General features: G+C 34.2%; 1 protein-coding gene across 3 annotated transcripts in view; it reads left to right on the top strand.

Moving 5' to 3' along the window:
* The window catches only part of CLGN (calmegin), a 47,240-nt gene extending 35,811 nt beyond the window's left edge, over positions 1–11,429 (top strand). For all 3 annotated transcript variants that reach the window (XM_059066461.2, XM_067035559.1, XM_067035561.1), the window contains 7 exons: positions 1,369–1,482; positions 1,611–1,761; positions 3,323–3,538; positions 4,691–4,816; positions 5,036–5,195; positions 6,222–6,322; positions 8,339–11,429. In XM_059066461.2, the coding sequence (XP_058922444.1) occupies positions 1,369–1,482; positions 1,611–1,761; positions 3,323–3,538; positions 4,691–4,816; positions 5,036–5,195; positions 6,222–6,322; positions 8,339–8,419 (949 nt within the window). In that variant the 3' untranslated portion in view covers positions 8,420–11,429. The remainder of the gene's footprint in view (positions 1–1,368; positions 1,483–1,610; positions 1,762–3,322; positions 3,539–4,690; positions 4,817–5,035; positions 5,196–6,221; positions 6,323–8,338) is intronic.
* The last annotated feature ends 895 nt before the right edge of the window (positions 11,430–12,324 follow it).

Genomic DNA, 12,324 nt, shown 5'->3' with positions numbered 1-12,324 from the left:
TTTTTTTTATAAAGTGCTGAAAGAGATGCACCCTTAAATTTTAAACCCCAGGTAGTCTGAGCCCTCAGAGACCCTAAGATAACATTGATAACAGACAAGTACAAGTCTTTACATACATAGATTTGATTATTTCAGTTTGTTACTCAGTCTTTACATATATATTGTTGATTATTTCAGTTTGTTATTCAAGTTTTGTTTGGAAAATCATAATGTAGCTTCTTATTTAAAATTTTTACTTTTCTGTAAAGATGAAAATTATGTTAGTAATTCTATTCACTACTTACTGTGACTGTGTTTATATACTTTAGAATTTACTTTCTAAGTATTATTTTTTAATGAAAATATAAAAATTACTAGAATTAAATATGGAGAGGTTTTTTTTTTTTTTTTTTTTTTTTTTTTTTTTTTTTTGCGGTATGCAGGCCTCTCACTGTTGTGGCCTCTCCCATTGTGGAGCACAGGCTCCGGACGCACAGGCTCAGCGGCCACGGCTCACGGGCCCAGCCGCTCCGCGGCATGTGGGATCTTCCCGGACCGGGGCACGAACCCATGTCCCCTGCATCGGCAGGCGGATTCTCAACCACTGCGCCACCAGGGAAGCCCTAAATATGGAGAGTTTTTAAAAAATAATATTGGAATAGGGAAGACCTTTCCAAATACTACATAAAATTGAAGAATCATAAAGGAAAATGTTAATAAATTTCAACTACATGAAAATAATTGAGTTTTACATGGAAAAAAAAAAACCTCACCATGAGCTACATTAAAAAATGCATGAGAAACTGGAAAAAAATTTTACTTCATATAGCTGACAACTAATTTCTTATTAATTTCTAATATATTCCAGGATATTAATTATAGCATTATTCGTCATAGTAAGTTTTTGAAAACACTATTCTCAACAATAGATAAAATAAATTATGATCACAAAGTAGAAAACTATGCAACTGTTAAGAAGAATGAAGCAGATATACATTTATATAAAACAGAGCTCCTAGAACAGTCTGGACATGTAGTAGTCATCCCGTATATGTTTGTTGATGAATGAGTTTTTAAGTGAACGAAATCAAGGTCTAACATAAGTCTATATAGAATGCTATCATTTGTGTAAAAAAAGTATGTATATATATATGTATGTATGTATATATACATATACACACATATACATATGTGCATGTGTGTATAGAACATAACAAGTAATATATATAAAAAAGTGTATAACAGAAGATTTAGGTGGAAGAGAGAGAGGGGAGGTAGTAGGTACAAAGACAGGGTAGGAAATGCCTTTTGGTACCATATGAATTTTGTAACGTGCATTTTTAAACTGCTTGAATAATTAATAATTAGCGTAAAATACTGTATTTACAGGGATGAAAGTGAACCTGCCCAAATAGAAGATTCAAGTGTTGTTAAACCTGATGGCTGGCTTGATAATGAACCGAAATTTATTCCAGATCCTAATGCTGAAAAACCCATTGACTGGTAAGCATTCTTCATCTTCAAATGTCAATTTAATATTTTTCTAACTTGTTTTTTTGTTACTAGTTTATATGACTGACAGGCAGGAGAGACTTGAGGTTACTCCATTTGCTTTGTTCTAATATCCTAAGGAATGAAGACATGGATGGAGAATGGGAGGCACCGCAGATTTCTAATCCAGCATGTCGGATTGGGTGTGGTGAGTGGAGCCCTCCCATGATAGACAACCCAAAATACAAAGGAGTATGGAGACCTCCAATGATAGATAACCCTAACTACCAGGTAATAACCACTTGTTCCAGTCCCAGAGTAAACTTTAAAATGTTGTGCTATTTATCTAGTTATTGATAATGTTATATGAACTTCAGGAAATTTGATTTGTATAATTGTGTGCCTTAGCTATCTTAAGAAGTCAAAGAACATAGACTCCAACTAATTTATGTTTAAAAAGTGAAATATTCCTTATTTAATTTTCTGGGGGAATAAAATTAAGAACTAAAGATAAGTTACTTTATACTATATTTTTCCTTAGTAATCAACTGATGATCACTTTGGAATAAAATTTGATTTTAGAATTAAATATAAGAAGTGAGTTCTGATCAAGAACACTCAGGTTTTACATTTTAGTAATTAAAGTCTGTGCTTAATTAACGTGCTCCTTACTCTCTGGTATTATTAAAATTGAATTTTTTTCCCTAATATGAATCAGATAGTTTTTGAGTATACCTAGTTTTGGGGGTAGAAGTCCTTATGTTATCCATTTAACCCTCTAGTTTTATCTAATTATTCATTGACGTTTTCTAACATTTATTTTATATATACAGTTATATATTCTCTTTGCTCACTGTAGTTTTTCTTTATAGTATTTATCACAAAATGTCTGTTTTGGTAACTTTTTTGTTTAATGTCTATCTCCTTCATTAGACTTTAAACATCAAAATGCAGGGACCATGTCTGCCTTGATTACCACTGTATCCTAGCATCTGGCATAGTGCCTGGCACAGAATAGACATATGTGATGGTGGAATAAGTCAGTGAGTGATCATATTGTCCAGTTTATTTGATTTGGTTGAGTTTAATCATTCAAGATCTAATGGAACTTCTGTGTTGAATAATTGTTCTGAGATTCAACCATGGTTGATTATTGATGCCTATCACGAGTATATGTTGAAAGGTGCGGTTCCGTTTTTGCCATACAGTGATCTCTCTGATTTGAACAATTTTAATGATATCTTGTCTTGAATATCTTTACTAAATATAAAAAAAATAACTTGTCTAATATAGTGTCAGTTGTGAAATTTAATTACTCAAGTTTCTGTATTGGATTTTCACTCTGCCTCTTATTTTTTTGGCAGTTTACATATTTATTTATTTATTTATTTTACTTATTTTGGCTGCGCTGGGTCTTCGTTGTGGCGCTCAGGCTTCTCCAGTTGCAGCGTGCTGGCTCTAGAGTGCACGGGCTCAGTAGTTGCAGTGCTTGGGCTTAGTTGTGCTATGTGGGATCTTAGTTCCCCAACCAGGGATCGAACCCAGAGCCCCTTCATTGGGAGCACAGAGTCTTAACCACTGGACAACCAGCGAAGTCCCCTTTCACAGAATTTAAAGTCATTGTTCATAGGGAACATCGTGTACAGAATATATTTCATAGGGAACATCGTGTTCCGGATAAGAAGAAACAAGATTTTATTTCTAGTGAATTACTAATGAATTAATTATCAGTTAAAGTTTTCTTTTTTCCAGTTAGTATTGCTAATTTCATTCAACACCAACTACTTCTTGAGTAACATTTATAATGAAATTATTTTATTTGAAAATGTCTTTAAATTATTTTTTCTCGCAGGGTATCTGGAGTCCTCGAAAAATTCCTAATCCAGATTATTTTGAAGACAATCACCCATTTCTTCTGACTTCCTTCTCTGCTCTTGGTTTAGAGCTTTGGTCCATGACCTCTGATATCTACTTTGATAATTTTATTATTTGTTCGGAAAAGGAAGTAGCAGATCGCTGGGCTGCAGATGGTTGGGGAGTGAAAATAATGATAGAAAATGATAATGAGGTACAGTATTTACCATATGGTAATAATAGGATGTGGTCCTGGTTATAGGTATACAAATGGCCTTTAAAAAGGTAAATAAATGTGCAATAATTACTAAATGCTAAAGAAACATATTTAAATAAATTTATGTAGACAGAGTATTTAGCTTTACCAAATATGATACAGCTTCATTATAAACTAATAATGAATTATATATATGTAAGTCTTCATTTCATTTATTAAATTATGATAGCATAATGGGATTGAGTGCCTTTTGATGGTTATAGAAATGAGACCACTACTACTACTAGAAATGAGACTTAATATCTTTGTCACCTATCAATTTAAGGCCTAAGTGGGAACAGTAATCTAAATATTCTTTATTCATTTTAACTACTTTTCACTTAGAGGAGTATAGAAACTTTTAAAGTTTAATATTATTATGTTCCAGTTTTTTTTCCCCAAATCTTAACACTACTTAGAAAAGAATAAGCTAAATATTTCAACACAATGCATCTTGGAGAATCTATCTTTAAAACCAATTACTGTAAAGAAAAATGTGTACCTCACATTAGGTCTCTTTGGATATTAGCAAAAACCATCAGAAGAGTAAGTAAAGGTAAAGGGATTCTTATTTGGAAACTCTTTTAACTAAAACATTTGATGATTTTAGATTTTATTTTAGTAAGAGAAACAATTTCCTTCATGAAGGTTGTGTATAAAATTTGTTAATAAACAAGAAAAAGAAAACACAATGAATATCAGGTTGATTTTATTTTATTTTTTTTAGTAAGATATTTTAAAGTACAGGATGAGTTATCAGAGAGTTGTGTACTTCTAAATGAACCAGTTAATACATCCATAAAGAGTAGTTCTATCCTGAAACTTACCAAAGAAGAAAACTGTCTTAATTCTTGCTGGTAGGTTAGCAATATTCACCTATATAGTATAATGTACCTTCTACTACAAAGTGTCAAACAGCAATGCATGCGAATAATTGTTTAAACTTTACGAAGTATAAAATGAGAAAATAAAATATTTTTTATCTTACAAATTCATGATTCCTTAATATAAAATCACCTAGGTGAATAAGTTTTTTGTTTCTGTAGGCTGTATTTCTGAATGAAGGTTTATAAAATCTTAATTGCCTTTTTATGCTTATTTCTTCTCTAGCCTAGTATATTCAAACAGTTGATGGCAGCTACTGAAGAGCGCCCATGGCTTTGGTTCATTTATCTTGTGACAGCAGTGCTTCCAATAGCATTAATTACTTCATTTTGTTGGCCAAGAAAAGTAAAGGTAAAGAAAATGAACTTTCGTCAACAGTAAAAACAAACAAACAAACAACCTCTTAGTGTTTAGGAGTTCGATATTGGAGCAAGTGGCTCTTAAAAGTAATAAACTAAATTGCCTATAAGTTTTTACTGATAGTTCACTATGATATCACTTATTGCAAAAAATCTTTTTGTAAATAGTGCTTTGCTTTTAGTAAAAATAGCTTGTGTTAAACTGCAACAGAAAAGATATGAAGATGCAGAGTTCAAAAAACTGGACATACGTAAACCACAAACAAAGGGAGCGCTAGAGCAAGAAGTGAAGGGAGAGAAAGCAGCCCTGGAGAAACCAGTAGACTTGGGAGAGGAAAAACAGCAAAGTGATGGTGAAATTCTTGGAAAAGGTAAGACGATGATGGTGATTTATAATGGGGACAAAGCTGGGCAAAGCTCACTTAAAATAGTAGATTAAGTGGTAAACACTAGCTGTTGCACTTGTTTATTGTCAGATTTATACCATTTGAATCCCCAAGAAGGCGTGACTGGTGAAGAGGAGTAACATCCTTTTCTGGGTTGTACCTGAGCAGACATCCAATGTATGACTTTTGTTTTCTAGGAAGAAAGATGTGTAAAAATTGTTCAGTTGCTTCAGAACCTAGCAACTATGAATCCCATATGCCATAGCTTTTTCAAAGATTTTTCTCCCCTCCAAGGATGAGATGGGAGGTACAGACCATGACTTCTGTAGAAGAGTAATCGGTTTAAGGCATGTGATTGCAGCAACAAAATCCACACCAAGTCTCCCAAGGGCTGTTGTTAATCAGATAATTTATCATGTGGAACGAATAGTTTAATCTCTTGAAAGGATTGCTAAATCATACGTCACCTTCCCACCCTCCACTAAACTCCAGAAGATGTTAGAACTGAAGACAGCTGAGGCTTTTTGGTGCCTCTCCAGTGAGACTTCCTTATGCACATCTAGGTAACAATAAAACTATTGATATTTGCCAGGCGTCCCAAGCCAGGCTCCAGAGTGAGCCCTTTATAACCGAAATTATATCTTGAGCACTGTTTTTAACTTAATAGTTGATGAAACAGTTGACTTAAAAAACATGCTCTCTCAAAACACACATGCACACACGTATATTTACATGTGTGTGTACACACACACACATTCTTTGGTTTTCATTTACATACAGACTGAGTGCTTTAAAATTCTGTGAACCTGCCCCTTTCCTCAAGTATGATGATTTATTTATAAAATGTGGTAAAATAAATACTTCTATTTAAATTTAAAAAAATGTCTAATGGAAGAAATTGCTTTTAAATATTGGAATTTAAATACATCCCTCCACTTTTATTTAATACTTTTAAGTAGCAAAATTCTAATTTGAGTTTTGTAATAAAATCTGTTTAATAAAAAATTCTAGAAGAGGAAGGTGAACCTGAGGAAAAGAGTGAAGAAGAAATTGAAATCATAGAAGGACAAGAAGAAGGTAATAAATCAAATAAGTCTGGATCAGAGGATGAGGTAAGCAACTCTTTAACAGAAAATAAACTAGTTTCTATGTATGATTGTTAATCCATAAAAAAATATTTAATAAAAGCAATCTGGTTTTTGAAGAATTTTTGCCATATTTCTCCCAGCTTTCTTAAGAGCATACATATTGCTTTAAAATGTATCCATAAGGAAAGCATGAAAATACTGTAATTTATGTCCTCTTAATGCCTAATGAAACAGTATAAAGTAAGCCTTTGGTTTACAAAATATAAAGAGAGAGCTATGTCTTTAAAAAATGACTTCATTAAAGTGTTTTGTTGAAAGGTGTAATAAGCAGACCATCTGAATATTTAAAAAGTAATTCTGTTTATTACAAGACAGTTTTCTTTTAGCCATTGTGAAAACATTCTCACTGTCACAGTTATTTACTGTAACATTTTGAAAGATTTCATTCATTGGGTAGTTCAGTACTATGCCTGGTAATGTTGTTTTTCTCAAATCTTTAATAAACTAGTTTTTCATTAGCTTGATATGTCTGCCCCCTTTTCCATCCTGATGTATGATAGAACTTTCCACAGTGACTTTTTTTGTAGTCAGTTATTATGACTTTAGTCAGAAACCATCCAGGTATAATTCAGACCCGAGCTTTCTTCTTGCACCTAGCACATACCCCCCACGCCTGTTTTCTGCTTCTCTAGCCCTCCAGAGCTGCGTGTCCCCAGCTCTCTCATAGCCTACAGTTAGGTAGGGTAAAGGTCCCGTATGCCTGGACTGTTGCATGTGATGCGATAAACTTGCTATTTTGTTTACTTGAAGAAATCTCCCAGATAAACTTCTGTTGTTATTGTTTTAATTGTTTTCTAAAGCTTATTCAGTACATATACCTGGTTACTGGTCTAAACTGCCTAGTGAGTTATTTTTTAAATGGGTTTGGGGCTCATTATCTAGTATGAATATCTTTATTTAGAGGGAGCTGGGTGAAGATAATTTCTTCCAGAACAGAGTTTTAAACAGTCCTTGTTTCCTGCCATCACTCTTTTAATAATAATACTTGGAATCATTCACTGAATGTGTATTCTAGTTACATTTTGCTTTGTAAAATATTTTGTGTACCTTTAGAAGTATCTAAATTCCATCTTTTCAGTCTTTTAATCTTCTTATGTTTGTCAGTGAGGTAAAATAAATCAATTTTTATATAATATAACCTTTAGAAATAATTATAACTATTTTTTATAATACCTGCATTATTTTATTGTTATACAAGTTTAATTTATATATAAACGATTATTCTGGAAGGATAAGAATTAAAGGAGAGAAAAAGCCCAAACCATAAGTTTAATGTTTCCCTTTCCTCTCTGTTAATTTTTCTCAAAGTATTAGGTACCTACCAGAAGTTCTGAAAAAGTCTCTGTAAAACCAGCTCAGCAATTCATTACTTACAGAAACATTGTGATGTATAGTTAATGCTTAATATCCCACAATGAAAATATCATGTAACCTTTAATTAAGCATGACATTAGATTAAGTTGTAAATCATGAAATAAAATCATGAATTGAGTTATTAGCATTATTCCTTGTCAGATGCATATTTGACAGAGTTATTCTAAAAATGTAATCATGGCAAAAGATGAACAAATTGAAACACATCAATTTATATACACTTTTTTTTTTTTTTTTTTTTTTGCGATTCGTGGGCCTCTCACTGCTGTGGCCTCTCCCGTTGTGGAGCACAGGCTCCGGATACGCAGGCTCAGTGGCCATGGCTCACGGGCCCAGCCACTCCGCGGCACGTGGGATCCTCCTGGACCGGGGCACGAACCCGCGTCCCCTGCATTGTCAGGCGGACTCTCAACCACTGCACCACCAGGGAAGCCCTATATACACGATTTTGATCAGTTATTAAGTAAAGGAACATAAAGGTATATATATATATAAACATGTTTTGTTAGAAACATGTATTTTAGAGAATAAGAAATACATTATTTACTACTCTCTACTAGTTGCCCACTGTATGAAAATAAACGTTTTCATATTTTTTTTCCCTAGATGAGAGAAGCAGATGAGAGCACAGGATCTGGAGATGGGCCAGTAAAGTCAGTACGCAAAAGACGAGTACGAAAGGAGTAACCTGTATTCAAGTATATTTAATTCCTAAGCGAGAGATTTGGCATTCTCAAGTCGGTGTGCCAGAACTGAACTTGAGTCAGTCTGCACATCCTGTTTCTACTGTCTAGCAATGTTATTCTTTCAGACATTTATTTTAATCTTATTTTTCAGAAAAAAAAAAAAACTTTGAAGTTAACCTGGTCTTTGAATTTAGATAAAAGAAAAGTGGCACATTACATGTCAAATTTTAAGAGATTAATAGCATTAAAAGTGACACAGTTTTAATAGTTTGGAGAAAGTTTTGGTTTCTACAGAGCAAAATAATATGCAGCAACTTCACTGCTTTTGGAAGAATCAGTTATTGGAATTTCCCCTTAAACGGCTATACTACAGGTAGTTCCATAGTATAAACAAGAGTGAGTTCTGTTGTACAGAGCTAAATGCAATAAAGTTTCTGTATGGTTGGTTGTTTCTATCAACAATTGAAAGTGTTGTGTGTGACCCACATTTACCTACTTTGTGTCAAATTATAGTTATGGTCCATTGTTCATGTAAATTATAGAGTCCTTTAAAGAGGTGCTTTGTTGACAGACAAATCAACAAAACTGAAATGTCTGTGTCATTCGTAGAATCACTGGTCAATGGTGCAGCATACTTATATTTGAATACAGAGGTAAGAGGTTTATCAAAACCAAATGGTGTACAGATTTTTTTTGAAGCCGTTACAGTTGTTTTATGCCAGAATGGCTTACTCTCTTTACAAGATTGCTTATGCGTACATTGCTCTTGAAAATAAAATTTAAATATTTTTTCTTCTTTAAATGATACCCTCTTTAATAGGTAAATTATTATTGGGGAGTCTTTCTTTTATCTGATCATTAAGAGATTGTAATGGCTAATAGATATCAATCATCATGCTTTGTATTTTTATCTTTTTTCTGACAAAGTCAAATCTATTTTCTGACAAATTCAAATCTATTGTCTCATCTAGCTTCAAAGCTGCCTCTACGGTAGACTATTGCTCCGCTTTTTAAAACACAGTTGACCCTTGAACAACAGAGGTTTGAACTGCGTGGGTCCACTTATACACAGATTTTGTTTTCAATTAATTCTACAGTACTACACGGTATGTTGAATCCTCTGATGCAGAATCAGCAGATAAGGATGGTCAACTATGGGACTTGAGCATCTGTGGATTTTGGTATCTGCCACGCATCCTGAAACCAATCCCCCATGGATACCAAGGAACGACTGTAGGTACCAAAAGTCACAGAAGTACATTATAGTAGAGCTGTATTATTCCATTTAACATATTTAAGAATTTTTCATGTTTGGGTGACAGACCCTTTGGAAGGTGATCTAAATCTTTGAGACCATGGAACTACTTTAATACCAACTATCTAGAGAACTCTATACTAGTTGGGTAATATTTTGGATCCCTTCATGGACATATACATCCCATCCTTGGGTAAGCCTGCCTCCTGTACATCCCCCTCCCCAGTAGTACATTTAAAGCTTATGTATAAGGAAAAGGAGCCTCCAGCTTCTCCTCTGACATAAAGGAAGGCAAACACAGCCAGTATAGCCACTATTCACTCCTTATTTCAGGGAGTGAACTGAAAATGAAAATAAGTGCTTTATTGCATTGCTGTGTTCTGAACTTTCCATAAATTGGTGGTGGACAATCTTAATATGTAGTTAACCATACTTTGTATTTATTTAATACTGACTAAACTTAACACATCTTGCAAGGACTCCCTTTCTTGCTTTGTATTTGGAATGTCCAAGTGAACTAGACATATTGAATGATTCTAGATGCGATTGTTTCTGAAAGTAAACTACTACTTCATGAGATAAATCCTTTCTAGACTTCATGGAAAACTTCTTGCCAACAAGTGTCTTATATATGATCCCATTTCCATAGCATGACAGCTGTGAGGAGTTAAGGAAATAAAATTATCCCTAATCTGACAGGTCAGATGAAGCAGGTTGATGGGAGAGAAAATGTATTTTTGAATGCATTTGAAGTTTGTAGAGATCCTATAAATACATGGAAAAGCAATGGTAATTTTAGAGAAAATGGGCAACAGGATAATTTTTTTTTAATGATCTTTTAACAGCTAACATAGTATCTTACCACATATTTTGTGTTTCTTAAATGAAGTTTTACATCTTTTGTAAAATTTTGGTGTAATTTCAAGTTTTAATTACTTAGACTAAACATTTGATAAGCCATGTATAGATAACAATAGAAAATTTAAAACAAGGCAAATACATTATACAATTGATTATAATATATTACTTTAGCTTCTGTCATCACTCCTCAATACCCCTTCCATTATATGGTAAATTAGGTCCTAAAGCCAACATAAAGTCCTTGTTACAGTAAATACCTTCAAATACCATTAATCTGTATGATTTAAGTGAAATAGACTGTAGCTTGTTTTTAGGATGGAGTCGGTAAGAGGCAATTAAGTCATTCTTCCAATTGTTAACCTTTCATTTAGTCACATTCTCTGTTCTTTCATGATGTACAAGTGGTCTCACCAACTAAAGTAATACCTGGTCTTTGGTGGCAATTTTCATTATATCCGCATTGAAGAAACGTCTGATGACAACCACTAGAGGGTGTTAACTCAAGAGAGGGAAAAGCGAAAGTATCGGGGAAAGAAAAGAAAGACTGCATTCTAAAGAATTAAGATCAATTTTGCTTTGTTTTCGACCATAAAAGTAATTCGAGAATATATAATTCACCTTTCACTTTTTGTTTGGAGAAAGGACTTGATCAGGAATATAAATGTGACATCATAAACTGGTTGGAACTGCATGCTTGGATGATTTTGGTTATTTCTCCACAAATTGTTTTATTGTTACACGTACAATTCCAAATTCCAAAAATCTCTGTAAATCTGAAGTTTTTCATGTTTGGCATCAAAACTCACTTGGCAGCCAAACCTGACCTTCCTGACAGGCTACCTATAGTCTTTACTTACGTCACTTAGTATTAAATTAATATATTTCGCTACAAAAATGTTAATGTATTTGATTCCAAGTGCTGCCCCAAGCTGTACTGGTGTATGAGTCATAATACTTTATGAAATGAAAAATTCCAAATTCTGAAATATCTGTTCCCAAGACTTCCAGATAAGGGATTGTGAGCTGTATTAACTTGCTATAAGTAAAGTCCAAAGTGAATATAAAGAGGACAGATTTTGGATGGAATGCTAGTGTTAGTATTGAGGGAAGTTCTACTGGGAGACCCTGAGGAAAAGTGGTCCCTGCCAGTCGTCATTCCACCAGCATTTAGAGCTAGGAAGTAGCACTATTAAAAGTGTATTCTGACACTGGTTAAAACAATAAGGAAGACTTTATTCAGGACTATTGCAATAGGGCCAAGACTATCGCCATAGGGGAGAGAGAATGGGCTTAACTCCAGGTACAGTGAAGACAGCTGGGGATTTATAGTCGTTGAGTAGAGTGGGTCGGGGGAGGGTTGGTGGATGGAAAATTCCTAAGAGGAGACATCGAGGGTAGAAGGGTGCTTGCCATGCTGATTTAAAAGGATTCTTGCTGAAGGCAGGCAGCGTGATCAGATTCACTTAGCAGGATTTTTACTAAAACTGGACTAGGCAGGCTGAAGACAGGGCCTAAGGTGAGGCCTAGAAAAAGAGGGCTCAGAAGAACCTGGTTAACGTTTGGTCAAGGAGAGGGTCTTGATCAGAAGCTAGGCACAGTCCCTGTGCACACTGTTTACCACCTGTATTTCTAATACAGAAAGGACATCCTGAAGATATTGCCATAATGAAAACAATATACAGCACTGGTTTACCATTCATATGACGAGCAGGTGGGGCATGTATTTCAGGTAACATTTTGTCACCTGAGTTAACAGCTGTAGGACAGCAGTTGGAAAAGCCAAAATGTGG

The sequence above is a fragment of the Kogia breviceps genome, chromosome 6 (assembly GCF_026419965.1).
Source record: "Kogia breviceps isolate mKogBre1 chromosome 6, mKogBre1 haplotype 1, whole genome shotgun sequence".
Classification (NCBI taxonomy): domain Eukaryota; kingdom Metazoa; phylum Chordata; class Mammalia; order Artiodactyla; family Physeteridae; genus Kogia; species Kogia breviceps.
This window is presented reverse-complemented; position numbering and strand designations above follow the sequence as displayed.